A 27,477-nucleotide genomic window follows, 5' to 3' on the forward strand; every position below is an offset into this window, starting at 1 on the left:
GACCAAGCCTTAGATCCAGGTAGTCTTGAGAATTATTGCTCGATAATCCTCACGTTCAAAGAACGGTTGTCGAGTGCATCCTAACACCATGAAGCATGAATCGTCCAGTCTCAACAACTTGCCACAGTTGAGTCTTACTGTCCGTCCACGAGGCTGGACGAAACCGGCCATTTCCGGGGTTTGACCGAGCTCACTCGTTCCGACTCGGCCAAAGGGCGATGGGGCCAGAACTGGGAGCGGCTTTTCAACCAGAGCTTCATCCCCTTCGTATTCGCCAGTGCCCAAAGCATCACTGTCCGATGGTTCACATTTCGATGCCGAAGCTCTCTGCCGACTGTGCTGTGGGCTTGAAAGAGCATTGGGGCCATCGCCCAACAATATGTACGGGACAAATATGAGAATATGAGATGCAATTCGCCGACGACCCTGGCGCCCCGAGCAGAGCACGCGTCAGCCACTGTGGGAGCGCTGATCTTCTATCCACCATCTCAGCCCTATCAGGGCCTGATTCCGGACCACTGGGGCGCGCCACCGCCCGTGTATCCCAAGCTGCACAATAACCCTGCTTCCCTCGGGCTTCAAGAAGTGTCCTTGCCTGGGACTGGGGCTCTTGATAATGACAATGCGCAATCTTTCCGGACATTGACGGACCTCAGCCCGTGGCAGAGAAAAGGCGGTGAAGGGTGTCAAAGCAGCGATAGAATGGACAAAAATTGGATCGAGCCCGGCCTTGGATGCCGGCGAGCGGGCTGAGCTTCAACCAGACAGAAAGAGTTTCTAAACGAAGTGTTGGGAGCAATAATTGAAGTGGATAACCCGTCAAGCCTTCCCTACTTACACCTTGATCCCGATAGGGCGTGGAGTTGTGGTTCGATCTGCGCGGCCATGGACTCTTGACTTTCGGCGCTCCATTGCCATGCTTCCCTTAGCAAACTCAGACTCGACCTGCAAGTAAGTATCCTGCCAGTTTCCAGGAATGCCCTACTTGTTTCTGCTATCTACTGAGCTGGGACATTGGACGAAAATTCGGAGGGGGGGCAGACACGCGACCGTGGGTCTGCTTTTGTCCAGAGTATTCTCTTTTCGATGATGAAGCAACCAATGTCAGCGACAACTACTCCCTACATTTTACAAGGGAGGACGCTTAAGCTAGGCACTAAAGCAGAGCGATGCAGTGACAAACACATTTCTTGATGAGAAGCTGGTGGCTCAGGTGCCAAGGATGCACAGTCAGAGAGCCATGTTCGAGCTTCCCAAGGCCACCGTTTCGCTCCTACTTACTGATCGGCGATGCGCAGAATGGAACCATGGGCGCCATGGGCACCAAGATGGGTACTCCGTAGCGTGAGCTGAAACCCTGGTCATATTCCTGTTCTGACCACGCCGGACACAGCTCATGTCAAATCCATTCCTCACGGTTGAAGCGCCGAGATGGAAAGTCTGCTGGAAGGCGGAAGGACCCTTCTCAGAGTCATGGTGGTCCCATCCATGCTTTCAAGCGAGCTGGCATTTTTCATGCTGCAGGCGCCTTTCGCTGGCGAGGACGTGCCCCCGACATGTCGCCTGCATGGTCCTTTCTCGATAGTGAACCCATTACTCTAGCGAAATCCGTCTCCACGGAGCCTACGAGGTACTGCGGCGGGTTGTTGTGCACCATGACCAAATCAGAACAATACAGCACTCCCTGCCTGCTGCCCCCAGGATTGGTGCCCAGCCTACCGAGTACAATACGACAGTCCCGTGCGAGGTGGCTGGCTGAAGATTCAGCAGCCGTTTTGCCCAACCGTGTCTTTGAGCCATCAACCCTGATTCTCTGCCTCCTTGTGCTTGGTTTGTTCGTGCATATGCAACACCCGAGCAATATGCCATGTCGAGATCGAAATAGAGACTGCTTACCTGACTGAGAAACGCCAAAGTCAACGCTGATTGTGAACGACCTGAAAAGTCATGCTAACGACACTAACACCCCAGTGCCTCCGCCGAATTTGCAGAACATGGGTGGTCGGAACCCACACCTCTATGCCTACGAATCCTTAAGGGTGATTTCTCAATCACAGCCCTCCATCTGGCTCTATTGCACGGCTAGGACTCTGTCGATCCCAAAGGCGCAACAGCCGCCTGCCCTCTAAGCTCCCGATTCTCGCAAGGGTCAGCACGGGCTTCCTAGATGGATTTTATTTTTCAGGTTGCCAGGCAGTCGACCACGACTCTCAACGTGGAGCCTAGACCAATCCGTCACTCCCTGGTCCTTTTCGCTATTCCCCCCTCCTGCATGTCTACGAGGTGCTCGGTATTCCAATCGTTATTACGCCAAACTTGGTGGTGGCGCTGGCAACAACAACTATACCAGGGTAAACTCAGGTCTCCAAACTAAACAGGATCTCATTCAGGCCAGAAACCATCCATCGGAACGAGCAACCCATAAACAAGATCTCTTCGGTCGAGGGCACGGCAGATTAGAATCGTAGATCGTCACACCTAAGCCTCGATCGCTGTGTAACGCCCGGCGATACTGAGGTCCAACCAGGTCCAACCTAACCAGCAGGGGACAGATTAGGAACTCCAAATCCGACACACCAAATGGCCAGCCAGCATCAGAGCGAGTGCTTTTGTTTGTCCTTGGTTTCTACCCAACACCGTCGTGTTGTCTGTGGGTTAGGGGGGCGGTCAGCGAGTAGGAGGGATGGTCTCAGGCAAGGGTGCAAAGTATTATCATTGAGTGACACTGCCTTGTTTTCCCCCATCTCCATCCCCCCCATCGAATCTTCGCTGTTCTGCCTGCGTCTCTCCGTTTTGATCGGCTTCACTACTGTAGGGTCATGGACGGGCTTCCAAATGTCCCACTCTGCACTCCGCTCTTTGCCGTGAACGGCGCCATGCACCTACGAAGGAGAGCGGGCGAGCTCTTTCTCGTGTATGCATGTTTGTGTGTGGTGTGTGTGGCTCTACCCAGTCGACCCAAGTGATCCGGGATCCAATCTTGGCCAACAGTGACTGAACTAACTGACTCGTTATGTTGAGCAAATCGCGATATACCGGAGTCAACGGAGGGGGAGAGGGACGGTATGTAAGGCCGCGAAGCATGCCTACAACACCCACACACTCTGTCCCCCCCTTCTCCTATCCCAGGCATGTGTCGACTAGTGGAGGAATCCATGCATGCCTCGCTTTATCTAGCCTACCCGGCACTAGGACGCGCGAATGATATAGATAGAGTGCAGACAAAATTACACATATATTCCCCCGGCTTGTCGATAGAGTAGGCAATGCATGATCTAGATCTCTTTAGTTATAGATGCAGGGCGTGACGGCTCCGTAATATGGCAAAACATGTCACCTGGTAAACAGAGTCAAGGCCCTCCAGCGGGGGTTTAGGAAGGGGAGGGAAAACAGCGACGGGGAACACTCCAATTTTCTCGTCGATCTGTAAGAAATAAAAGCAGCGAAGCCGTTCTAGTAGTCGCCGCTATGTATTGGTAAACCCAGGAGCCACTATAGTCAGTAGGAGAATAAATAAAAGAAGAGAAAAACAAACAAATGGGCGAGGAATCCACTCACCCATTGACTCACCGAACGCGCTTCAAACTGACGAGTTTGTTGCTCCCGGGAAGGAGAGAGAACATCCTCCTTGTCTTTCTGGTTAAAATCCAGCAGAGTTATAGGTAGGGCACTCCATGACCCGGCCTGCTGCTCATCCTGGCATCTTACCATTGTTCGTTGTAACCACATCGATCCTTCAGGCAAAACGCAACCCTTTTCCTCAAAAGCACCAGAGATCGGGCGTCAGGCTGTGGCAAGAAAGGCCTGGACGGACCGCCCACCAGCCCTCTTCATGTGCAATTCTAGGCGACGCGACAGGGAAAAGGGTAGTTGTCCACAGGGCATCGTCTGCCTGACACATGCTCACACGTACACTCATCGCCCGATTGCTGCTGGGAATAGATGCTTGCCGCCGTGATTGATCGAGTCGCACGGGGGGGAAATTCGCGATCGAGGTCGTCCGTGTCTCGGCCATGGTCCCCAATCGCGAAGCGGGTCGCAACCATAGCCACCATACCTTCAATGGATCTCTACAACCCCACACCAGACACAGCCTGTTGTCCCAGCTATCCGTACGCATTGCATTGTTTGGTTGTTTTGTGACTCAATCATTCCTGCCCAGGGTTCTCTCGCTCCAGCCCCCAAACCACTCACGAGATATCACCTATCTAACCTGCCCGTCCGCAGTATCCCTCGGTGGACAAAGAGAATAATGGTTCCAATCTGAAATTCTCTTCCTTTTCCACGAGGCACAGTCAAGCCTTAGCTTCTCGTTCAACCTCTTCCCTGACCTACTAGCTGACCCTGAACCCCAAAATGTAAATCACAACTTTTGTAGAAGGTAGCTAGAAAAGGAAAATTGATGGCTTCGTAGGCCTCGCAGGAAAGCCCAGTTTGCCGTGAATGGATCTCGTGTGCCGAGGAGTCGAAGCAATGTCTTAAAGTACAATCTGGAGAATGATGGGTCGTAGAATGATAGGATTTTCGGTTCGACGTCGATCCGCATATCGATAGACACCTGTCCAGAGGCGAAGAATATTTGATGCATGTCGTCGTGAAGCACCCGGTCACATCATTTGATCTTGAGTCATGCCCCCCGTGGCCTCTTGACCCTCCATGGCCTCGTTGCCGTTCGCATTGGTGTATTTGACGTAGCTCAGTCCAAGTGGGCGCCCGCCGTACATGTAGCCGGTGAATTTCGCTATACAATGTCAGTGTACATCATGAATGACAGAAAGAGCGGAAACGCACAGATGGCTGTCTCGGCGTTTTCAGCACTGTCGAACTCGACCACACCAGTTCCCCGAGACCGTCCACTCGGTTCATATTGGATCTCTGCACGTTCAACTTTGCCAATAGTAGTGAACAGTTCGACCAGGTCTTCGTTGCTCGTAGACCAAGGGAGCTGAATAGCGGTTAGCTTTTTGAACATTCTGCAGCCGGAACTGGGGAGACACTCACGTTTCGCACGTAGATCGTTTGGCTTCTCTCGCCACCTGAGGTCGCGAAGTCGGTAAATGGATTGGGCGCTGCTTGTTCTTGAGTTGCAGCACCGCCATATCCACCGCCGCCGCCGCCGCCGCCCCCGCCGCCGCCGCCTCCTCCATACCCACCACCATATCCACCGCGGGAATAGCCACCACCACCGCCGTAGCCTCCACGGCCACCGAATCCTCCTCTGCCTCCACCGTAGCCACCACGCATGCCGCCGAATCCTCCGCCGAATCCTCCTCGTCCACCATATCCCATGCCGGCTCCGCCGCTGCCCGCGTAACGGTCCTCTCGAACCTCGAGGGCACGGCCGTGCCAGTCGTATCCGTTGAATTGTTGAATGGCGTTGCGGGCATCGTTAGGAGATTCGAAGGCGACAATCCCGGTGCCTTTTGGGCGGCCACTCGGATCCACATGCACATCGGCTCGAATAACAGTTCCCTCTTGAGCTGCAACATGTAAGATTTATCGTCAGTTCCTCACCATGAGGGAGCACTTACCAGCCTGGCGGAAGAGATCCTTCAGATCCTGCCAGCCGACATTGAATGGAAGCTAAAGAATCCATGTCAACAGATACCTCAAGGAGCAAACATCAAAGGGGAAGAGAAACAGACATTGGAGATGTAGAGTTGTCGGCCGCCGCCGCCGCCACCACCACCACCACCACCACCACCAACACCACCACCACCGGCGCCCATACCGCCACCATATGGACCACTGCCGTACCCCCCGAACCCGCCTCGCCCGCCGTCAAAGCCGCCGCGAGCTGATGGACCAGTGAATCGAGGCTCTGTTTCGCGATCCTAATTGAAAAATGTTGAAGTCAGTAGGACTGGGAGGATGACGCTCTCGCGCTGAGGAAAGGCGGCGCACCTCTCGGACGTAGACGAGACGGCCCATGAGGCTCTGGTTGCTGAGTGTCTGGATAGCCTGTTGGGCTTGTTCCCTAGTTGCGTATTCCACAATCCTAATTCGAGTCAGAAAACCAGTCCGGAATCCGCAAAACAGAAGAAATGTAGCACTTACCCGCATCCCTACATGAAACCCGTGGACCAGGTCCAACCCGTCAATCCAACGTCCAACAAAAGTAACCAAAAAGGAAGACCAGTAGAACCAGCCGCATCACACAATGGCGCCCACCTTCGACATTCCATTCGGAAGAGTTAAGACATCAGCAAAGAGAACTTCTCCAGCTAGTTATCGGCATCAGCAAACGGTTGCGAATCTGACAGGAAACCCCTGAAACCCACCTTGTCTCATAAAATCTTTGAGGTGGTGCCATTTGACGTCGTAAGCCAAATTGCCCACGTAGACACGGCGGTCTTGTTGAGAAGACTCGCGCACTGATTGCATCATTTGTTCTTTTGCCGCAGCACGGTCTTCGTAGGTTCTAGGTGGTGGTCGACCTCCGCCGGCGTAGCCTGACCCTCCTGAGTATCCTCCAGTTGGGTTGGGTGCACCGGTCATGGGACTTCGTGATCGACGTTCACTTCGACGGTAGTCGTCGCCTCGACTGCGAGAGCGGCTTCGGGGAGAGTAGGAACGTCGGCTTCGTCGTGGACTGCGCGATCGGCGACGGGGTGAACGAGATCGATCTGATCGGTCCCTCTGAAAACGGTCAGAATATTGGCGAGCAATAGCGATCATGGCGTGGGAGTGGGAGCGGAGAGAGCTCGAATTTAAAGCGTCACGCAGGTCAGTTCCAGACCAAGTCACACGTGCAAGTGAATGGTCATGTCACGCTATTGTTGGGGTCGAACAGAGGAGACAGTGAATCTGTCCCGTTTGATTCGTGTGTGCCCGTCGCAAAGGACATAAGGCAGAAGTGGACCCAGGCCGATTGGGAATGGTCGTCGTGAAGCCGGAAAACAACTTCACCTCCAATCTTGGTCATCGCAACATCGATCTGTGCGCGGGGACAAGAAATCGTTTCACTTACTAGATATTCACCACGTTAGCCAACGAACGCTCGGGGTTAGAGAGAAGAAGAAAAAGAGAAGAGACGGTGAAGACGAGGTTGGGCAGAGACAGAGTTGATGCAACAAAGATGGGACAGGCACATGTAGGGCAGGACAAGGTGATGATCGGGGAGACCAATGCCGGAATGGCTAGCCTGGGCCGCCGAAAACGAGAGAAAAATGAGAAGAGGGAGAGAGAGAGAGACAGACCCATGATAATCGATTGCCGAGAGCTCGTGCGGCGGGTTTTGACTGTTGACTTCTACGAGATCAGGATCGCATGCACGAAAATGCAGGAAGGGAGGGGGGAGGAGAGAGACCAGCTAACGAGGTTTCCCGAGTAGTACAAGGGCTGTCTGGAGCTGTACGCAAAACGCGGGCAGCTCGATTCGTAGTGGGTGGAGCGGCTTCTCAGGGCCTCAGTCTCGTCGGAGGGGGGACAAGAGATAGGATTTTTCTGACACGGGCGCAACACAATGCAGAGCAAATCTGACAGAGCCTCAAGCGGCGCGTTCTTGGACCGACTCTTTTGCGGTTCGTGTTCGAGGGTTGCTCGTCTGGCCGGATAAAATTTTCTCTTGACAGAACAAACCTGGATCAAGGCAGCGAGGACCCAGTCGGGTGCGGCGGGGCCAACGAGGACAACCTGGGAGTGGAGTCTGCAACTTTCTTGCCGTGCTTGACGCTGTGTTCAGGAGGTGGATGTTATTGGGCGATAATATGGGCGAGGAGAAGGGGGGCAGTGTGGTCGGATTGTTGCCTTGCTTGCAAGGTGATGCTGTAATTGGAAACCTGCGCCATCACCACCGGTTCAGTCAGCAACCTCTTTTCACCATGCTTTGATTCTTTCATGCGCTTCCTTCCTCTCCCTTCAGGTTATGGACTCCCAAGGACTTCTTTCCCATCCATGGTGGCCACCAGCGTCCGGGACGGCTGGGGGTAGCACTCAACTCGTCCCTCCTCCTTCTGTTCCCCGTTGAGGTGCAGGGATGGTGGACCAACCAGAAAAACGGACACAAACGGACCCAATTGGTCTGTGTCAGAGGCGTCGAGACAGGGCCCGTTCGGAAGAGTGCCCGATGGGGACAACCAAGAGGAAGAATGGCAGTCCTGAGTCGATCGAGTAAGCCGGCAAGGCAGCGTTCTGGGGCCTAATGGCACTGGCAGAGGGACAGGTCCGGGCTTGGGTTGCGGACTCGGGCGACGGGGAGGGTAAAGGAGGGTCAGTTATGGGAAAGGCTCGGATGTGGTTAATGCAGCTACGACGCAGGAGGCACCGGAGGGAGCAAGATGGATGCAGGTGTTGATGGGCAAAAAAGTAGGTCGAATTGGATGCGATGGCTGCGATGGGTGCAAGTGGGTGAGTGTGACTGGTGACGGGAGAAAGAAGGCGAAGGCACGAGGTCTGAGTGGCCCAGCGGCCTTGGCGCTAGCGATCCGCTTTCACCTTTCAATCCCTCCTTGGTCCCTTCAAGGTCCCTTGCGACTCGTACTGGTGGCTACCCTTGCACTTCCCTTCCCTGCGAGCCCTGTCAACTTGCCCCTCGAGCCCTCGACTCATTGCAGCCCGTGATGCCTGCCACTGTGACAGGGATTCCTTTTCATTTGTTCATGGCTTTGCTTGGGGTATGATGCACGCTCGGCAGAAAGCAGCCTGCGTTCAACGGGGGGTGTCAACGAAAGGAACTCCTAGATCCCAGATCCCGCCAGGCCATCCAACAGGAAAAAACCTTCTCCAGCATTGGATGTGGCCCCTCCTCCTTTCTGTTCCTGCGGACGCGTTATTTCTACGGAAAAGTACGGTACTGCACATATGCAAAGCCAACAAGCTAACGGGGTTCTTTGTTCCCTCCACCGGCACAAACTCCCTTGTGGCGTTCGAGGGGAGCCCCAGCAACACGCCCGACGGGGGACCGCAAACAGGAAGCAGGACCGCTTATGTGTCACGCCATACATAGAGAATTGAAGGTACAAGGAAGCACTTCTTCTTGTTGAAGAATGTTACCGGATGCAACTGTGCGGAGAATTCTTCCCGCTTTAGCTTTTGCTTGTCTACGGGCCAGCGGCACGATCATAGCAAAGGCCAGGATTCCATGCCACTGCCAAAAGACGCGAGGAGCAATGCCAATCTCAAGCCGCAGACCTTTTGTCTTCTTGCCCAAAATGGGCCGCCGTGGGGCTCGACAGCAAGACAAAGCTTCAACCGTGATAGCCATTTTATGCCTGACTCGGAAAGCACGCCCTTAGAGCACGCAATTTTGTTTCACTTTCATCTAGTTCCCCATGCAGGGGGACTGACGCACCCAACTCACATTCAACGAACATGGGCTTGCCGACCTTGTGGTGCGATCGATTGGCACCGATAGGATCGGCATGCCAGTGGCGCTGTGACAAGCTCGCCAGCTCCAGCACTACTGGCCGCCGTTCGCCGATTCTAGTGATCAAGAGTCAAGAATCTGGTGTCAAGGGAGGACAGGAATCCATCCGCTTGAGGATTACGACATTATGGAGCCGCTGAGCTTGACACTTCGCCGTCGCTGGAGAAGCCTCTTCAATAGTGGGTGAGATGGAGGGCCGGAAGCACTTTCTGCATGCACCTCGCAAAGCCTAGACTGCATTTTCAGGTGAGGAGCCAGCAAGCCACAATGACGGCAGCAAAGATCAGTGGTTGAATTCAGCCATGCCCAGCCAAATGGGCGCAAAGCAGAAGCGCGGAAATACGGGTGCACAGGCCTGGCGGCGCTTGGACGATCCACCGGGACTCAGGTTCCGCGTCAACCGTGAACAACCATCTTTCAACCTCCCTCTGTTGGGCTTGAAAGGCGTCGGCGCAAGGTACCTTATCTTTGGTCTTCTCCGCACAGCTAACCCTGCTTGAAGCAATCCTAGACTGCCTAGGTATTCCCTTGCTCGCACACATGGCGAGCGGGGAAACGGCACACCAGAGAAATTTCAAATTCTCGCCCTCGAACATTTACCGAAAAGGGCTCTAAAGCAACCCACCACCGGCATGAAGTAGCCGATCTCAAGCTGACCCGCATTGTGCAAATGCAACCTCGTAATACCCCAGGACGATCTACTGCATATGAACTTGCCTGACTCGACAAACTGGCGGTGCTTTGTTGGTCGATCAAGGCATCCTCGCAACGCCGAGCTTCAACCAGTGGTGTGTTGATCTTTCCTGGCTCATTATCGCCCGACCACGCTTGATCCAGGGCATTGCGCAATATTTACGGAGTACCGAGTGCGTACGGAGCAGACTATAACAACGCTAGAACAGCCTATCGCGTTCCCGGTTAAATCGTACAGATGGGGTTGCAATCATCGTTTTAACTCGAGGACGGAGCTCTTCCCAAAAACAGACCGTCCGATGAAGGGTTGGATTACCCAGTGTTAGTAGGAGCATCTTAGAGACCTGCGGCTATTCGCAAAACCACCTTTTTGAACGGAGTCCAGAACCTATTGCACTCGGTAAGTGCCTAGGGAGGTATCTTGTTTGCCAATTACGCCCTCTCGGAGTTGTGCTGGGCCGGTTCAGATAAGGACCAATGTAGGTGGCTACTCTGTACAGGAGTTTTGATATGGACTAGGTACTCTGTAAAAAGTATCTAACAAGTACTGGGTACAGTGCAACAAGAAGTACTTGCAAAACCATCATAGCACTGGAAGGACCCTGAACCGGCCGATTGTTCCGAACCAATGAGACACACGAGTCACCATGTGCCAAGCACGGTAAGGCTGAGGGAACCTTGCACCGGTTGGAAGTTGCGAGGAAGACATTTCCGGCCAGAGCAACAATTTTGTCTGGCCACCTCTTGAAGCTAGCTTCATCGTTCGCCGGATGGTTGCAGATGTTGTGCAGCTCGCTCTGCCTTTGATCTCGAACGCGTGGATCATCGTGGATTGTCCATTGAGTCTCCACCTGTTCGACTTGACCGCTTACTCCTACTCCTCCGAAGGTCTTTCTTTGTTTCTTGCAACCCCATCACACCCGCAGCAGCAATCATGTCCATTGCTCACGGGAGAACCGTGGCCTTCTTTCGACCGCTGCGACTGAGCTCGACCGCTACGCAGCCATGCCGTGCTCTGACACAGAGGCCTACTCTCCGACGGACCTACTTCTCAATCCACCACCCAGATCCACCACCTTTCCCCGAAACTCAAGATCGAATCCTTTCGGCTGCCATTAGTCGAGTACCCCAGCACGGTTTTACAGAAACGGCGGTGGCGCTGGGGGCTAAAGATGCAGGATACTTAGATGTTACCATCCAGCTCTTCCCCCGGGGGGTGTTTGATCTTATCAACTATCATCTGGTCACGCAGAGACTTGCATTGAAAGACATTGTACAATTTCCAGAGGGGTCAACGTTGGGCTTGGGCGCAAAACTGAGGACGTTGATCATGGCACGGTTAAGGGCAAATGCAGACGTTATCCACCATTGGCAAGGGGTACGTTCACACCATTTCTCTACCGAGCACTGATCTGATGATTGTCTCCACAGGCCCTCGGCCAAATGTCCCTCCTCGAGAACATCCCTGCCTCGGTGAAAGAACTCAACGCCCTGTCGGATGAGATTTGGTATCTCGCCGGAGACACCGCGGTCGACTTCTCTTGGTACACAAAACGAGCCTCTCTCGCAGCCGTCTATGCAAGCTCAGAAATGTTCATGACGACGGATACATCAAATGATTTTTCAGCAACAGAAGAGTTTCTTGACCGCAGGTTGAGAGATGTGCAACTCCTCGGCGGCACTGTCGGAGGATTTTCGCAATACCTTGGCTTCTGGGCGGGCAACAGCGTAAATTTGGCCAGGTCTTGGGGCATGAGGATGTGAAAGAGGGTGTAGAAAGATACGGATTTTTTGTTTCCTTTCCTGGAAAATATACTCTGCACCCTCATCAGACTTTGCTGAAAATATTCCTCTACCAAAGCGGGAAATCTAAAGGTAACATGCATGGTCAAAAAAAGCCGGCGGGGGAAAAAAACGCTTCGCCAAATTAAATTCCCCTTCTGTCGACGCCCAATGCTCTCCGATATCGCCCAGAAAAGCTGTTGGGCAATTCTTGAGCACATTGGACCACCACTGAAAGCAACAAGCTCTGAATGGCGGTCATGGACGGTGCAAAAATGGATGTCATTGAGGCTTACACCAAAGGTTCCCTTCGTCTCTTCTGTTTCCAGGCTCTCAGGCACTGTTTCAGGCTTCCGTTTACAAAGATAACGGCTTGGACCTCAACGAGGAAGCTTTGCAAAAGCAGGATCTTTACCTGCAAGAATGCAAATGGATCACATCTGGGCCTCGCAGCAGATCTTCGTTGTAGGACTTTCGGCCAGAGACCACAGGCTGCCACGATAGATCAAATGCAGCATCTCCCGAGGGACAGCCGGTGGAAGAAAGCTGACAATGCTGCAATGGCAGGGTTTCCATTTTCAGGAAGACCATCAATTAGATGGCCACCAGTTTGCCTTTATCGAGGCCCTCCAGCTGCATGCCTGTCCCAAACAGCGTGACGTCCAAGGATGGCTGAAGCTACTTCTTGTGAGAGAAAACCGGGGATTTTATGGTCCGGAGCTCCGCGCCGAACAGAATTCGTCACAATCAAAGGGGAAATACCTATATTTGCAAGGGACCGATGAGAAGTCTCCTGCTAAGAAGATTCCGGCCAGCGACGCAGGTGATCTTGATGCAGTCGCGACGAATGGCTTTGCCTCCAATCTGAGGATGTCATGAAACTTTTGCTAGCATCTGTTGAGTTTGGTGGCCTTGGTCCACCCGATGCGTGGGATGCAAGGCAACAGTCACAGGTGGATGCAGGATGTGGCATTGGAGGCATACTTCGTACTCTGTCACCCCATCGCTAGCTCAAGAGATCCCAGGGGCGCTGTAATTGCCCGATGTGGTAGCCTCGTCAAGAAGTCACGAGCTTCCCAACTACATATTATGTTATCTCGGAGGTCTGCAAATTCAATTCAACGTCAAACCGAATTCGGCGATTTCTACTCTCAACCCGTAGTAATTCCATGTAGTCTTTATCTTGATCGAGGGTGGGAGAACTAGAGTCAAATCGTGGCCACGTTTCTGGAACTGTGAAAGGAATCCTAGACCTCCTCACCTTTAGGCTTTCAGTCCTCCGCAAATTCAAGGATTGTACAGTACAGGCATCTAACATTGAAAAGACATAACTTTCCCTCAAACTCTCGTATTACACAGCAGATTGATATCTTTTTAGCTTTGAGAGACAACACATATCATGCAAGCATCGCCATCCAAAGCCCGCGCTCAAGCCATTACCTCGCACTCCTGGTCAGTCGTCCAGGCATGGCTCGCGAGGCTCTATCATCCATCACCTGTACCGGCTTTCGAACGCAATGCCTCGACGCTCAAAGCCTTGCAGAGCCTCATGGCGGAAAATATCGCCGCAGACCGAGAGCGTGAGCTACTGTTTGATGCAAAAGCTGAAGAACTGGCGGCTGAGGAGGAGGCGGCATGTCTACTACAACAACAACAACAACAACAACAACGACTGCAACGAGAGACCGGTGATGATGAGAACAGTGCGAGTTCAATTCTTTCATTGCTCGAGACCTCGCTCGCGTCGCCTGCACAAGCAGCTCTTGATTCACTCACCGGCTCTGTCGTCCTCTTAGGCTGCCTCTCTCCGCCGCCGCCGCCGCCGCCGCCGCCGTCTTCCTCGTCCTCATCATCCACCACCCCTGGTGTCCTTCAAATTCTCGCATCTCAAATCGTCAACATCCCTCGCCAAACCTTCGCCCAAGAATCCCAGTTCTCATCCATTGAAACGCTCACGGCCAATCTCCAGAGCCAAATTACCCAGACCCAACAAGCTCTCGCTACCTTCGTCGAGAGGACCTCGCCGTCAGCTCGCCCAGAGGACGATACAACCCCGCCGTCATTTCCGCCGACGACGCCTTCCTCTACTCCGCCGCCGCTGACGACGATGACGGCGACGACAACGACTACTCCTAGCACCACGGATTACTCGCATCTCCGCGGCCTCACGCTCCAACACCAACGCGAGACAAAACAACTGACACTCAAATCCGCCGAATACAGATCGCGGATCGCCGCACTGGAGCGGCAGCAGCAGCTCGCATCATCCGCGCCGGAGGACGAGCCCAGCCTCACAGCCCTCGCCGCAAAGCAGAGCTCCCTGGGCCGCAAGAAGAAGCAGATCGAGGCGCTGGAAAGCCGCATCAGGCACTTCTACGGTTTGCCCCCGGACATTGACGCGTCGCGCGCCGAGGTGCAGAGGGCACAGGCAGAGCTGGACCGTCTGAGGAGACGGAGAGACGAGTTGTTTGAGGCCATGTAGCTGTGTAGCCTCCCTTCTGGCCACTTCGCCTCGCCTCACTGCCCTTCGCTTCGAGCCGCCTCGCCTCTCTTGTCGAGTCCAAACCGAGTCTAAACCCTTGAAACTGGGATCGCAGAGCACCGAGGAAGAAGGATGCGTTTTGCAGCTGCAGCAGTGGTAATAGTGATGACGATGGTGCCAACAGAACTATATACCGCCAGCGATCCAGAGTCAATCCATGGTCTGCACATAATGCACAATAGGCGATACACAGCTAGAATGAGCTGCAATCACGCCCTGGGCGTTGTATGCATGCCATGTTCAACAAAGGCGCGTGAATGTCTGGGACGATATCATGAAATCACAGATTTGTCTCTATTTTACCATCTCCGTCCCGATTCACATGCTAACCAACGTCTAATACTGAAGGGGCGGCTTTAGGAATAACTCAAGACCGAAATCGGACGCAATGATTATGAGCTAAGGCTTGTTTGATGTGTCGGGATCTCAGGTATCCATCCACCAGCGCCGACGCTGGGCCTAGAAAATAGTACATTATATCTTTCTCTCTGATCATCTCCATCATGGAATTCCACTTCATCCTCCTCGCACACAGGGAAACTTCCACGCTCACTCAATCCATCTGAAAAATAGTCTCCGAATTCAAACAGCAATTCTCGCACGTTTCATGGCGTCTTTTTTCCCCACCTTCTCGGCCTCTGCTCTCGCGCGTTTCCTCTCCTCCCTCAACCGTTCCTTCTCCTCTCTGGCGGCCAGATATTTTTCCGTATGTCTCAAAGCCTGCCCATCTCTCCCTCTGACCGTCATGTCATGCAGGACGGGCGGTTTCGTGAAGAACAGCACGCGTCCTTGATCGTCCTGTGGGAATCGGTCGCGAATGTGTTTTGGGATCGATTCGTTGGCCGTGTCTGAGAGGACAAAGACTTCGGCGACGCGTTGGTCGGGGAAACCAGCGGCAGCCGACGAAGGGAAAGGTACGTATGGTTGACCAGAGGTGGCGGTGGTGGCGGTTGCCGGTTGTCCTTGAGGAGGGCGATTATACATCCCCTGGGAGGGAGTGGTAGAAGACGGATAGTTTGCGGCGTGGGCGGGAGTCAACGCCGGCTGAGGGTGGATCTGGGGTTGCGGGTTATAAGGATGATGTGATTGTTGGGAGGCTGGCGTCTGCGGAGCAATGGTTGCATGGAGATGAGGCTGTGACTGCTGATAGGAGGTCTGTCGGCTATACTGAGGAGCAGGCGAGATCGACTGGTGTTGGAATGGATTGGGAGTCAAGGACGGCGAGGGGCGCGTCAGCTGAGACTGCAGACTCGCCGGAACGTGATTTCCTGCGCCGTTAATCATAGGACGCGGTGCAGCAGTGGTCAACGAAGGTTGTCTCGCGACAGGCGGAGGTGTAGGGGGAGGAGGTGTCGGTACCGGTGGCGGCGATTGCTGCGAGATAGAGAAGTCAGTGAAAAATGCTGCAAGAAAGTCCCATCAAGCTAGTGCAAGTAGTGTCCATCGCACACATAAACAAGAAAACTTACATTTTCGCCGCGGGCATGTTTATGGATTCCGCCCACAATTGGTGGTGCATTGGGATGGCCCCATTGAGGAGAAGGAATCTCATCCGTCTCTTTCATGTTGTCCTTCAAGAGATGCTTGAGGGGGCTGGACACTTTCTTGATCTTTCGAGGCACATCAAACAAGTCCATCTCATAATCCTTGTCTCGGACCTCGTCAGGCAAACAGCTGGCCCATGTCTTGATCTTGTTGAAGCTGTGCTTCTCCTCATTGTACCGGGCTTCACAGACATAGACCTCCTTTGTGGGATCGACGTTTCGAGGTCTGCCACGAGTGTATCTGGTAAAGAACATGACAAAACAACGATCGATCACTTCCTCGATCTGATGGTCTCGATACTGGCCGGTCTTGACAACTTCATTCGGCCAAAAATGCTTTTCGTACTGATGCACAGTTTGTTCCGGTCGATAGTACCAACAAGCATTGATCCATTTCTGACCTTCAGAATCCTCCCAGGTCCGATATATTTGAGCAACAATCGGCTTGGTCACATCGTTCTGGTTTTGAATGTGAACCCAGTCACCGACCTTCCAGATTTCGTTTTTGTAGAAAATCCCAGCTGGCAAGGGTCTTCGACCGTCTTCCATGAGGTATTCGTCGTCGGGTTTGGCCTTTTCAATTTCGGCCAATTTCTGTGCTTCGGCGTGAAGATCTACCGCATCCTGGTAGATCTCACTGCCATCCTCATTAAATTGCTTTGCATTGTTGAAGAGAAGATCAATATCTTTCATGAATTGTTCAAGTGACTGATACTTCTTTCTCTTGGCCTTTTTCTTGATAGTATCGAGGGCAATTGGATCCTTGATCTCAACAAAATAAGCCGGATACTCCATCTTGTCCGGCAATCGTTCAAAATGACGGACTTTCAGATTACCTGAGTCGTCCTTTGGCTTGCGGAGCCCCTTGAGGATGGCTTTGATTCGAGCTTCCATTGGCGTGTCCACCTTGGGAGGTCGTCCTCGTCGCTTTCGTAGATCTGCGTCGTCGCCCTCGTCGCGGCCTTTGCGTCCTGAAATGCTCGGCCGGCCGCTTTTCCGTCTTCGCTTCCTCCGATCATCTTCAGAATCGTCATCGGCTCCGTCGTCGTCCTCCTCGTCCTCCTCATCCTCATTGTCGTCGTCGTCGTCGGACACCGGGCTCGGTTCAGGGGTTGCATCGGGGATTTCTCCGAGGTCTGGGAAAATCGTTTCCTCTTCCTGAATCAAGCCTTCATCCACCAGCTTCTTGAGTTCCTCCTTGAAGATGGACTGCAACAGGAGGACATCGCGCACTGGAGCCGAATTTGGTCTGTTATATACCTGGGCGTTGTGGACAATCAAGGCAAAGTCGCGGACAAACTCAGGGATGCCTGTGTATAGCTTTCTCTGTATCTTCTGCTTAAGAGTACTGATAGCCACAGGGTCCTTGATGATTTCGTGGTAATCTGGTAGGACCCGTCTGTTGGGCTTGCGCCTAAAGAGCTGGGAAGGATAGTAGTCCCTGAAGAAGAGGTCAGCGTGGAAGGGCGGAGCAGGGCACTGCACAGACTCATCCTTGACCTTGATCTTGTAATTCGTCACGACATCAGTGATGTTTTTCAAGGCCTTGTACTGTTCGATAGAAACCGCAGGCTCATCTTGTTCTTCTCCGGCGACATCCTCGGCTTCTTCAGCACCGTCGCCTTCATTGTCAGATTTGTCATCAGCGGCATCTTCTTCCTTGACAGCAGGCTCGACTTCGATAGACTGAACCGGTTCAGTCACAGGCGCACTTGGGGTTTCGGCTTCGGCCATGTCTTTTTGTTGCGCAGCTATCGTGACTTGGTGGAGACGCGGAATTTGGGCTGGAAAGACACCTCGTGCGACGACATGTGGCAGCAATCTATGTGCGAGGAGCTATTACAGGGAGATGGACTAGATGATGATGTTGTCGCGACTCTACCAAAGCAATGCGACATGCGACATCTGCGGCATGCGAAATGCGGGCAAATCTGGGGGCGCAGCGGCAAAGTCTTGGCGGAAGTTGCTCTGAGGACCTTGCGCTGCTTCACCTCCCCCTTCACCACATCCCTGTGTTGGTCATTTCTACAATTGTCATCAGTGCAAAGGTGCTTTAGAAGATGGCATCCTTCTTCGAGTTCCTGGTTCCGAACGCGTCCTGTGCATCTCAAACGAGTCGCGTCGAATATCGGGCCGGCGAATCTTGGGGTTAAACCGCTCTGGGCTGATTAGACACTTGTTCCTATGATCTTTGACCCCCTTGATCGTCACCGCTGGCCCGTGAGGAAAACGCCTAGTGAGTATAAGAGGCAACGTGTCGAGACCTGAGAAATCGTGCCGGAGGGTTTTAGCAGACAACGAACCGCCTATCAACGAGAAACCAGGCAGAGATTTGGCGCTTCTTGAGTTTGTCCCCTTCGATTCAAGACCACATCCTTCCCTGGTGGCAAGAGCCTGCAGCAAGCTTGTTGCTGTCATTTGTCACTGGCAACTGGTCACTGATTTGCCTCGTGATCGATCTTCTCCTTCTACTTTCTTTTCCATTTGATCTGCTCGCGGTATATATCGTAAATCATATCCGCTCAAATCAGTCTCGACAGAAGTACGGAATGAGGATTCGGATCAGGGGCCCTTCTGGCAAATCCAGCACAGTCAGTCTGGATGATTTCGCCACGGTCGAGACACTCCGAAAGACCATCATAGCCGAAACATCGTTATCTTCATTCGAGGTCAAATATGGCTATCCACCAAAAACACTGTCGCTCGATCAACTGCCATCTTCAAACCTTCTTTCAGAGCTTGACATCAAACTGAATGGCGAACAGCTGATCGTTAATGAAGTCAAACCACCAACCGAGAAGAGTGACACTCAGCCGACGTCCTCGGATCCAGTCAAAGGCGCGCTGAGAGCAGCTGATTCTTCAAGACAACACAGCGCTGCACCCACAGCCCTCCCTGGCACGTCGAAACCAGGACCGAAGCCCCAAGTAGCCTCGGCAGCGCCGCTGTCGCTCTCGCGAAAGGAAAACTCCGAAATGGCAGATCCACCCGAAATCTGGTGTCCGGACCTCCAAGGCACCTTGGTCCTACGCATCATGCCAGACGACAATTCATGTCTTTTTCGAGCTGTTGCCAGCGCTGTCCTGTCAGATATGGATGCGGTCACGGAATTACGGTCGATAATCGCCCAGAGCATTCAAGCCAATCGCGAAAAGTACACAAAGGCTATCTTGGACAACAAAGAACCAGACGCATATTGCCGATGGATCCAGACCGAGGATGCTTGGGGCGGCCAAATTGAGCTTGACATCCTCAGCCAGCAATTCGATATCGAAATCTGCAGCATTGATGTGCAGACCTTGCGTGTGGATAGGTACAACGAAGATGCCAAAAGCCGCTGCTTCATTGTATATTCTGGCATCCATTATGATACAATCGCTCTAAGCGTACAAGGCGAATCGCCGGAAGCAGATGTCAAGCAGTTCGTCCAGCCACTTTCTGACGAAGTCCTTCCACATGCCATCGCCTTATGTCGGAAACTACAGGCCAAACACTATTACACCGACACTGCTGGGTTCAGGCTCAGATGTAACGATTGCGGAGCGACATGTATTGGAGAGGCTGGGGCTATGAAACACGCAGAACAGACAGGGCATATGAACTTTGGAGAATCTTCTTAGACGATAATGTGAGAGGATCCAACTGTTGTGGTCGACATACGTCGAAAGATTTATCTACCTGGAGGATACCTCTTTTCGCCCCAGCGCTCGGTGATCAACCCTCTATCGGTTGTTTCAAACCCTGCAAAAGGGATGACAGGGAAGTAGCTGGGTGAGATCAGCGACGTTTTGGTTCGTACGTCCCTCAACCCTGCAATATTCGTAATGTGGTCCTGATAGACCACGCCGCGTTATTTGTCGGGGACCCATCGTCTGTCTGGACGACCCTCACTTAGCGAAACGTCCTGCTGACTGTGCTACTTAAATAGAGGTATATGAGCGTACACAAGGACTGCTTTGGTCGAATTCGGACAGAGCGGCTGACACAATGCTGCAAGCAGACCTTGCATCGATGAGCAGGCCCCCCTGGATAGGAGATATACCTTTGTATTATTGAATGATGATGGGATCAATTCCGCGATGAGTGCCATGTGGAGTGCCCATGGATATCCACCAATGGCCACAGCCTCACCCGCCCCCAACTGTGGTATTCAACCGAAGCGTGGACATCGTCAGTGACAAGGCGGGGCCTCGCCCAAAGGAATTGTCTCCTCCAAAATCCACAACCATTGCAAGCGACATTTCTGGGCTTCTGACTCGCCCATGTCGACACCTTTTGATTTTTGCGCTCTCTTGGCTGTCGGATCAATGGTTCTCGCCCATGCCCCTCCGTCTCAGTCACGGTTTATGTAACCGAGGTCGAATCGATCCATGGTACGGAGTATATATACGTGCTCCGAACTTTCTTTCACACGTCTCACGTTGCAACCCAGCTCAGCGCATCATTTCGCAGATCATCATAGCCTCGATCCGTTATTTACTACATCGCTCACCTCACACGCAGTCACATCATGGCGTACGCACAATCATGGCTCGATGTAGGTTACTGTAGCCCCAATGGCTCCATGTTTGCGCTCCGCTCACCTGCAACAACAGCTAGAGAAGAACCTAGGCGGTCGTATGGTCATGACCGGGACCCCAGAAGAAATTCGAGCCCAATATGATCAACTAGTGGCGATGCTTCTTCCTCAGCTGCCTCCCCCATCAGAGGCCGTCGAGAGCAAAGATGGTGAAGTTGAGGGAATCAAGTATCGCCTATACACACCCAAGGAAGCGGCCAAGTCAGGCCCCCTGCCTGTCGCCATCTGGACACACGGAGGAGGATGGATGACCGGCGACCTCAACTCAGATGATCTGCTCTGTCGAATCGTCGCCGAAGCTGTTCCCTCCATTGTCGTTAGTGTGGATTATCGACTTGCCCCCGAGCACAAGATCCCCACGCAGCTCCAGGACTGTTTGACCGTGTACAAATGGGTGAGCAGCCTAGCTAGATACCCGTTACACAGCGGCTATGTTTACTAATCTCGGTTCAGGCGCGACAAAACGCCGCCTCCTACGGAGGTGACCCAAACAAATTCTACACCATTGGTGGCTCCGCTGGTGGTGCACTGGCCCTGCAAATCGCTAATCGTCTGGTCAAAGACCCCTCGAAGCGAGACGGGATCAAGGGTATCGCCGCAATTGTGCCTTGTGTGCTGCACTGGGATCATGTTCCCGAAGAGTACAAGGAGATTTTCAAATCATATGAAGAGAACAAGGAGGGCGTCCCCATTATCGACAAGAAGTCAATGCAGATTTTCTACGAACACGCAGGGGCCGACCCTAAGGACAGCGATATCTTCGTTGCTCTGGCCAAGGAGAATCATGCGAATTTCCCACCCACATACCTGGTTAGTTGTGAAAAGGATCCCCTGAGAGACGATGCCTATGTGATGGAGGCGTCTTTGAAGCAGGCTGGTATTCCTACGAAGCATGATCACTATAAGGGAATGCCACACTATTTCTGGATCTTCCCTTCTGTGCCCGAGGGGCAGCAGTTTGTGGGCAACTTGATTGGGGGTGTGAAGTGGCTTGTTTCGCAGATGTAAATAGATGGACTGAAGTGATTTACGAGGTAGAAGGACTTGTATGGATCGCAGTGGTGGCGGTTTCAAGAACCAAGGGAATCCCGCACACTCAAGCGCACGGGAACGCCTTGGAGCATAGATAGAACGAGAAGCAAACGGATGCTGAGATAATTGCGGAATCAATATTCCGCAAGCCTCAAGACGAAGAGGGACGTTCTGAAGGGATTTGAAGTGTTAACACAGAGCCCCGCGAGGCCCCTGCTGGCCCCTCCTAAAGCCGCTGCTTTTATTGGAAAGGGACCCCCACCATCCTCATCCTGCAAAAGCGGCGTTGGCCCTTTCTCACTCAGCCTTGTCCTGCAAGGCCCAGCAATGAAATTAGATAACTGCAATGGGCACATTTCCTTCACTTCTGATTCATGGCCACACCCTTTCTCCCCAGCTTGGATGGCCTCACCGTTATGTGGGCTCGACAGTCCTATCACCCCGGTCAGTGTCGGTGCTGATGGTCTTCCTTCCTCCAAGCGGTCGACTGCTCTGACCGCGAAACTCACCAGCGTTCTCTCGGTCTCTTACGCCGACTATGAGACCCGCGATGCGTTGCGACTCCTCGACGAGCGAGGCGTCCAAAATAATGAGGAGACAAGGAGGAACTTGAAGGCCAACGCACAGAAAGAGGTGATTGATTGCAATGCGAAGATCGTGGATGATTTTGGCGTGGTTGCGCAGGTATGTGTCTCTGTGGCTCTGATCAGCTGTCTCCAACAATTGAACCGCTCGAAGCATTCCTCTAATACACTCTCAGCAACTCAAACGCGTTGGGACCTTGCTCGCAACCCTCAATGCCACCTGCGACTCAATGCGCACACATATTCTCGCGGCGAAACAAGAGTCAGCACCCACACTCGAAGAATTCTCCACTCTCCTAACGCGCAAACGAGATGTCGAAATGAAAGATTCACTCCTGACTGCATTCTCCAACCACTTCCTTATCTCCAATCAAGATCTAAATATCCTGACCAGCTCCGCGGAACCGCTTGATGAACGCTTCTTCACGATCCTGGCGAGGTGTAAACAAATCCACAAGGACTGCGAATTTCTATTGGGATACAACTCCTCGCCAGACGGCGAGGAATCATCGTCACGGCTGGGATTGGAATTGCTCGAACAAACGACCCGCAACCTGGATGCGGCCTTCAAAAAGCTCTACAATTGGATCCAGCGAGAATTCAAGACGCTTGATCTCGAAGACCCCAATATCAGCGGCTCAATCCGTCACGCGTTGAGAGTGCTTAGCGAGAGGCCGAGTTTATTCCAGAACTGCCTCGATTTCTTTGCCGAAGCGAGACGAACTACATTAGCGGAGGCGTTCCAGGAAGCCCTGACGGGTTCTGGCCGGGCAGGGACGAAAGCGATTGAATTTTCCACACACGAACCGTTACGATATATAGGCGATATGCTTGCGTGGATGCATTCCGCTGCTGTTTCGGAGAAAGAAGCTCTCGAGGGGCTCTTTGTGTCTGATGCGGATGAGATTTCGCGGAGTTTAAGTGCCGGGAAGGCGACCGAGCCGTGGGCGCGGATCAACCGTGGACGACGAGAGAGCGTGTCATCTACGTCCAGCACAGAAGTGGAGAAAGACGAAGACACGCAGCCGGTCTTTGACGGTCGCAAAGCGCTGTCTGAACTCATCTCGCGCAATCTCTCCCTCGTCTCTCAAACCCTGCAATCACGGATTGACGTTGCCGTGCGGACTTCGGGCGATCCTGTGCTCATGTTCAAGACATTCAACCTTCTGGACTTTTACCGCGGAATCTTCTCAAAGCTACTCGGCCCGAACTCATCTCTTGCCCTGCTCGTTCAGGCTCTCCAATCATCGACGCTGTCACAGTTTGAAAAGGCAATGGAAGAAGAGACCACGACCGCCGTTGGAAGCATGGATTCAGAGGCGCCGCAGGATCTAACGCCGCCCGTGTTCCTGGCCACGGCGTTGACACAGTTCTACGACGTGTGTCGCGCGAGGGGTCCACAGATGAGTGAGCTCGAACTTGAGCGGCTTTTTTCGTCCATGTTGATCAAAATATTAGCTGCATGCGCTGAGTCTGCAACCAACATTGCCGACGTGCGAAGTGGTAGCATCTACAAGATCAACTACTTGACCGCGCTGAAAGCGACGTTGGCAAACGTGTCGGCGCACGTTCCAACTGCGCAGATCCCACTAGAGAAAGCAACTAGGGAGATTCAGCTGGTGAGAGATCAATTAGTGGAATTCGTCACGACGACATTCTTAGAGTTTTCCGGCGTTGCAGAGCTCATGCAGGAGATTGATTCACGCAGGAGTCAAGGTCTAAAGGCAAGGAAGGAGTGGCTCGTCCAAAACCTAGACCAGGCGGCGCAACGACTGGATGAGTTCCTCTCTTCGGCTCTCATGGATGCGCAGGAAGCAATGAAGAATCTATTTGACCGCACATTGGCCCAGGATGTGGTGGCCGAAGCCGTGGAGAGGTTTTGCGCCGAATACGATGAATTGGAGGGCATGTTGGAGACCATCGATGCTGAGACTTCCCCACCAGCTAACGAAGGTGATGGCGGCGACGATGAGGATGATGAGAAGTTCGACGACGACGGGGACAAGAGCGTCACTGATCTGATTGGGTCAGTGAGAGAATTGTATCCGAGGACTGGGGCGGAAGTACGAGCTCTTCTGAGCTGAACCCAGGCGACGTGTCTGTTGTCTTCGATGATCCAGTGAGTTAGTGCACGAAAACATCGATCGATGTCTGGACAGGACGAGGTACATAGTTCTCAGTGCTATTGGAACCATTGTTCATCCGTTTCGGACTAAAACCCCCGGTGAAAGAAGCCTTGGAATGTTGCCATGCTACAGCATTGTGAAGAGAGTCGATGGAAGCAAGATTGCAATTGCTTTTGATATTTTAGACAAGGTGAATCGGAGAGCTGAAGTTGGCGTATGGACACAGGAATTGTGTACCATCTCCCTTTTCTCCATTTTTCAAGCCCAGTTTGAGTTCTGTACTCGCTACGCAGTTACAAATTCCACGCTTCTGGTGGTGATCTCACCGGTTGACCTGCTTGAATTACAACATCTTCTCAGCGGCGGAGACTGTCCTGAGTCAGCGATGATCTCAGGGATGGGGGGGTTTGCAGAGCTCACTTGTGACTCCAGTGTTGTCGGGCTCGACAGAAGCCTTGACGACTTTGCCATCCTCAGTAATCACGGCATACCGCTTGCTCCGGTTGTTGCCCAAGATCTTAGCAGCGTCGAACTCTACATCCCAGGCACGAGTGAACTCTCCAGAAGGGTCAGCGAGGAATCGAATGCCACTCTTCTTTGACTCGTCCAAGCTCTTTGCCCAAGCCTTCATGCTGTAGAAGAGGTGAGAATCAAGCTGGAATGAATGACAGCTTCTGGGCTCTTACACGAATGCGTCGTTCACAGAGACCACAAAGACCTTTCCAGCACTCTTCAGCTTGTCATTGGCAATGTAGCCTGGGATGTGAGTGTCGGAGCATGAGGGGGAGAAGGCAGCAGGGACACCGATGATCAGGCCTTTGCCAGAGCTGAGTTCTTGGGCGAGGTTGACTTTGTTGCCGGGGGAATCCTCGTAGAGATCAATGTTGGGAATGGAGTCGCCTTGTTTCACCTGCGAAACGGTCAGTGAGTCAGAAACAAAAGGAAAGAGACGCATACCATGATTGCTGGTGTTGATGAGAACTGTCTGAAGAACGGAGTGAGAGAGATGGGACGAAGAGAAGTGGAAGAACGGAAGATGGACCGAGAGAACATTTATGTGACTGAATGAGAGAATGAGAGTGATTTGGATAGAAAAGAATTTGAAATACAGTGCGGGAGCGATTCACTGCAAATTCACTTCAACTTCACCTGTTGTTCGCTGTTGCCCTCCTCGCGTTTAGCATTGAGCGGAGCTTCAGGCCAATTATGTACAGTAGCTCTGGATCGCAGGTGCGAACTACATCATTGCGGGGGGGTTCTTAGCTGTCGGGGCCTCTGAGCCTGGTGAGGCTAGCGAGGCCTAGGGGCCCCCTCCAAAGCCAACCAGGAGCCCCTCTGAGCGCCTGTGGGTGCCTCCCCAAGCCAATGATTACTCTCTCCTCAGTGTCCTCAAGATCCTTCCAAGCTCTCTTGCTCCACCCCGATCTTTCAACACGCAGGACTGCATCAAGTATTTGAAATAATGTCAGCGACCCTCTCCGAACGAGGTACGTGCATGTAAATCGCAGAGGAGACGAAGGTTACAGCAAGGATTAAATCCGGCTCTTCTCCGACACCGCCAGATGATGGTGTCGCGCAGTCCTGAGACTTGGGAAGTCGACCTACACCGGTACCTGTGGCGCCTATGGCCGTACTCGAGGCTGAGCACAATTTGGCTACACCACTGACTCAATCTGAACAGCAGGCGTCTACCGAGTACGAAGGTCTCGAATCTCGGAGTACAGCAACTCACACCAGGCAGCTAGGATGGCCTTTCCAGAAGACCTCATACCACTCGTCCCGCCAGCATGGCGCTGCAATCATATGGCTTGTAGCTCTCCTTGCACCGTTCCTTGAAGAAACGCCGTCACGTTCAAGAGACACATTCTAACAGGGCAGTCACGACAGCATTGGGTATTTATCCAGCGATTCCACCCCTCCAAGTTTGATCATCAGTCAAACAATTTGGCACCTGCCAAATTTGCACCCCTTGCGCCAGAATTAGCCCCTGCTTTTTCGCCATCAGGCTCTGTCGAGTCGCATGGTTGCTTCCCGAAGCCGTTCCCTGACCCAAGATTTCGGTTCGTGTTGGCAAAGGTCTAGACTCGTCCATGGTTAGACCAACAGAAGAGCTCGGATTATTCCCCTTCTGATTGCTTGTCCACGAAACATTGATTTGGCGTCCTGCTGTCACCCAGCCCAGGCTGTCACCCAGGCTGTCACTGGAAGTCTAGGTCGAACAAGCTGCGGTTCTCTAGTCTTTGCTCGGTACCTCGTATTGCGCACGGGCTTCGGCCTCCCCGAGAATGGAGAAATCTGTCATCTAATTCTGTCGTGAGGAATTCTACCTTGTCTGCAGCATGCGAAGGAGAGCGATCAGGCGGGAAGAGCGTTCATACTGTACCCTAGCAGTTACTCGTTAGCTGATGGATCTGCTCTCTGCCCTATATATTCATCGTTTGAAAGAACATATTGCACCGCCACAGATTCCTGTGGCTTGGGTAGAGACGCCTTCCCTGGATCGGACGAAGGAGAGGAAGCGGCGATCTGCGATCGCCGTAACAAAGAAGCGAGCACATGGAAGCCTGAATGGAGAACGCGACCGCTAACATGCTTTCTCGCCAGGACGAATACCAGGGGCTCGGTTCAATGCTTAACGCTCGATGTACTCGCCAGTACTCGGTACACGCACCAGGCACTCTGGGCAAAGAACGATTCGGTCGATGGGACCCACTGGTGGCTGGACTTGGCCTCTCTTTGTTCCTGCGCAAGACGGGGGCGAATTTACCACTCGACAAAGCTCACGCGTGACAGAGACTTTCAAACACAGAGTTCAGCGAACAGCGTGACACTTGCGGATTTAGCCATTTCCGCTACGCCCACAAGCTTGTTCTGATCGTCATGCGGTGAGCATTTGCGGGGAGGTCCTGATCAACCTCTCACCAGCAGAGCCTTATACCGCCAATACTGGTGATAAACTCCATTCGTCGTCCCCGTTGGGCTTTTCTTTCAAAGCGGATCAACGAATGGTCTGATGCGCGCGCCCATGGGCAGACTCTAGTTGGGTCGCCAAGGGTAAGAGATACGGGCGATCAAAACAAAGACGGCTTGTCGATGTTCCAGTACTTAGGAACAAACTCCGCGGGATGCTGGTGGCGATTTCGCGACGTTTCCCGTAAAGGATTGGCGGAATGTGACAAAAGTCAAGCTCCCTTTTCGTCTACTGGGGTGCTGGGAAGCTAGGTATTA

At 52.9% G+C, this 27,477-nt stretch overlaps 8 protein-coding genes across 8 annotated transcripts; 5 read left to right on the plus strand and 3 right to left on the minus strand.

The window, feature by feature from the left end:
• Positions 1-4,607: 4,607 nt before the first annotated feature.
• On the minus strand, positions 4,608-6,498 carry A1O5_03445 (uncharacterized protein; the record flags this gene model as incomplete). The annotated part of the gene is made up of 8 exons (XM_007744056.1): positions 4,608-4,741; positions 4,792-4,945; positions 5,002-5,480; positions 5,532-5,583; positions 5,646-5,834; positions 5,905-5,998; positions 6,158-6,224; positions 6,282-6,498. 8 exons carry the CDS (start codon positions 6,496-6,498, stop codon positions 4,608-4,610), a joined length of 1,386 nt encoding a protein of 461 aa, XP_007742246.1.
• Positions 6,499-10,994: 4,496 nt separating this feature from the next.
• A1O5_03446 (uncharacterized protein) lies at positions 10,995-11,824 on the plus strand (the record flags this gene model as incomplete). The annotated part of the gene is made up of 2 exons (XM_007744057.1): positions 10,995-11,438; positions 11,492-11,824. The coding sequence occupies 2 exons, from the start codon at positions 10,995-10,997 to the stop codon at positions 11,822-11,824; spliced, it is 777 nt and encodes a 258-aa protein (XP_007742247.1).
• Positions 11,825-13,241: 1,417 nt separating this feature from the next.
• A1O5_03447 (uncharacterized protein) lies at positions 13,242-14,324 on the plus strand (the record flags this gene model as incomplete). Its single annotated transcript, XM_007744058.1, has 1 exon — positions 13,242-14,324. One exon carries the CDS (start codon positions 13,242-13,244, stop codon positions 14,322-14,324), a length of 1,083 nt encoding a protein of 360 aa, XP_007742248.1.
• Positions 14,325-14,966: 642 nt separating this feature from the next.
• A1O5_03448 (uncharacterized protein) lies at positions 14,967-17,662 on the minus strand (the record flags this gene model as incomplete). Its single annotated transcript, XM_007744059.1, has 2 exons — positions 14,967-15,758; positions 15,854-17,662. 2 exons carry the CDS (start codon positions 17,660-17,662, stop codon positions 14,967-14,969), a joined length of 2,601 nt encoding a protein of 866 aa, XP_007742249.1.
• Positions 17,663-18,477: 815 nt separating this feature from the next.
• On the plus strand, positions 18,478-19,548 carry A1O5_03449 (uncharacterized protein; the record flags this gene model as incomplete). The annotated part of the gene is made up of 1 exon (XM_007744060.1): positions 18,478-19,548. One exon carries the CDS (start codon positions 18,478-18,480, stop codon positions 19,546-19,548), a length of 1,071 nt encoding a protein of 356 aa, XP_007742250.1.
• Positions 19,549-20,484: 936 nt separating this feature from the next.
• A1O5_03450 (uncharacterized protein) lies at positions 20,485-21,515 on the plus strand (the record flags this gene model as incomplete). Its single annotated transcript, XM_007744061.1, has 2 exons — positions 20,485-20,901; positions 20,961-21,515. 2 exons carry the CDS (start codon positions 20,485-20,487, stop codon positions 21,513-21,515), a joined length of 972 nt encoding a protein of 323 aa, XP_007742251.1.
• Positions 21,516-21,941: 426 nt separating this feature from the next.
• Positions 21,942-24,207, plus strand: A1O5_03451 (uncharacterized protein; the record flags this gene model as incomplete). Its single annotated transcript, XM_007744062.1, has 2 exons — positions 21,942-22,223; positions 22,300-24,207. The coding sequence occupies 2 exons, from the start codon at positions 21,942-21,944 to the stop codon at positions 24,205-24,207; spliced, it is 2,190 nt and encodes a 729-aa protein (XP_007742252.1).
• Positions 24,208-24,592: 385 nt separating this feature from the next.
• On the minus strand, positions 24,593-25,209 carry A1O5_03452 (peroxiredoxin (alkyl hydroperoxide reductase subunit C); the record flags this gene model as incomplete). Its single annotated transcript, XM_007744063.1, has 4 exons — positions 24,593-24,618; positions 24,670-24,881; positions 24,936-25,159; positions 25,207-25,209. 4 exons carry the CDS (start codon positions 25,207-25,209, stop codon positions 24,593-24,595), a joined length of 465 nt encoding a protein of 154 aa, XP_007742253.1.
• Between the last annotated feature and the right edge of the window lie 2,268 nt (positions 25,210-27,477).

The sequence above is a fragment of the Cladophialophora psammophila genome (genome assembly GCF_000585535.1).
Source record: "Cladophialophora psammophila CBS 110553 chromosome Unknown aczJe-supercont1.4, whole genome shotgun sequence".
NCBI lineage: Eukaryota > Fungi > Ascomycota > Eurotiomycetes > Chaetothyriales > Herpotrichiellaceae > Cladophialophora > Cladophialophora psammophila.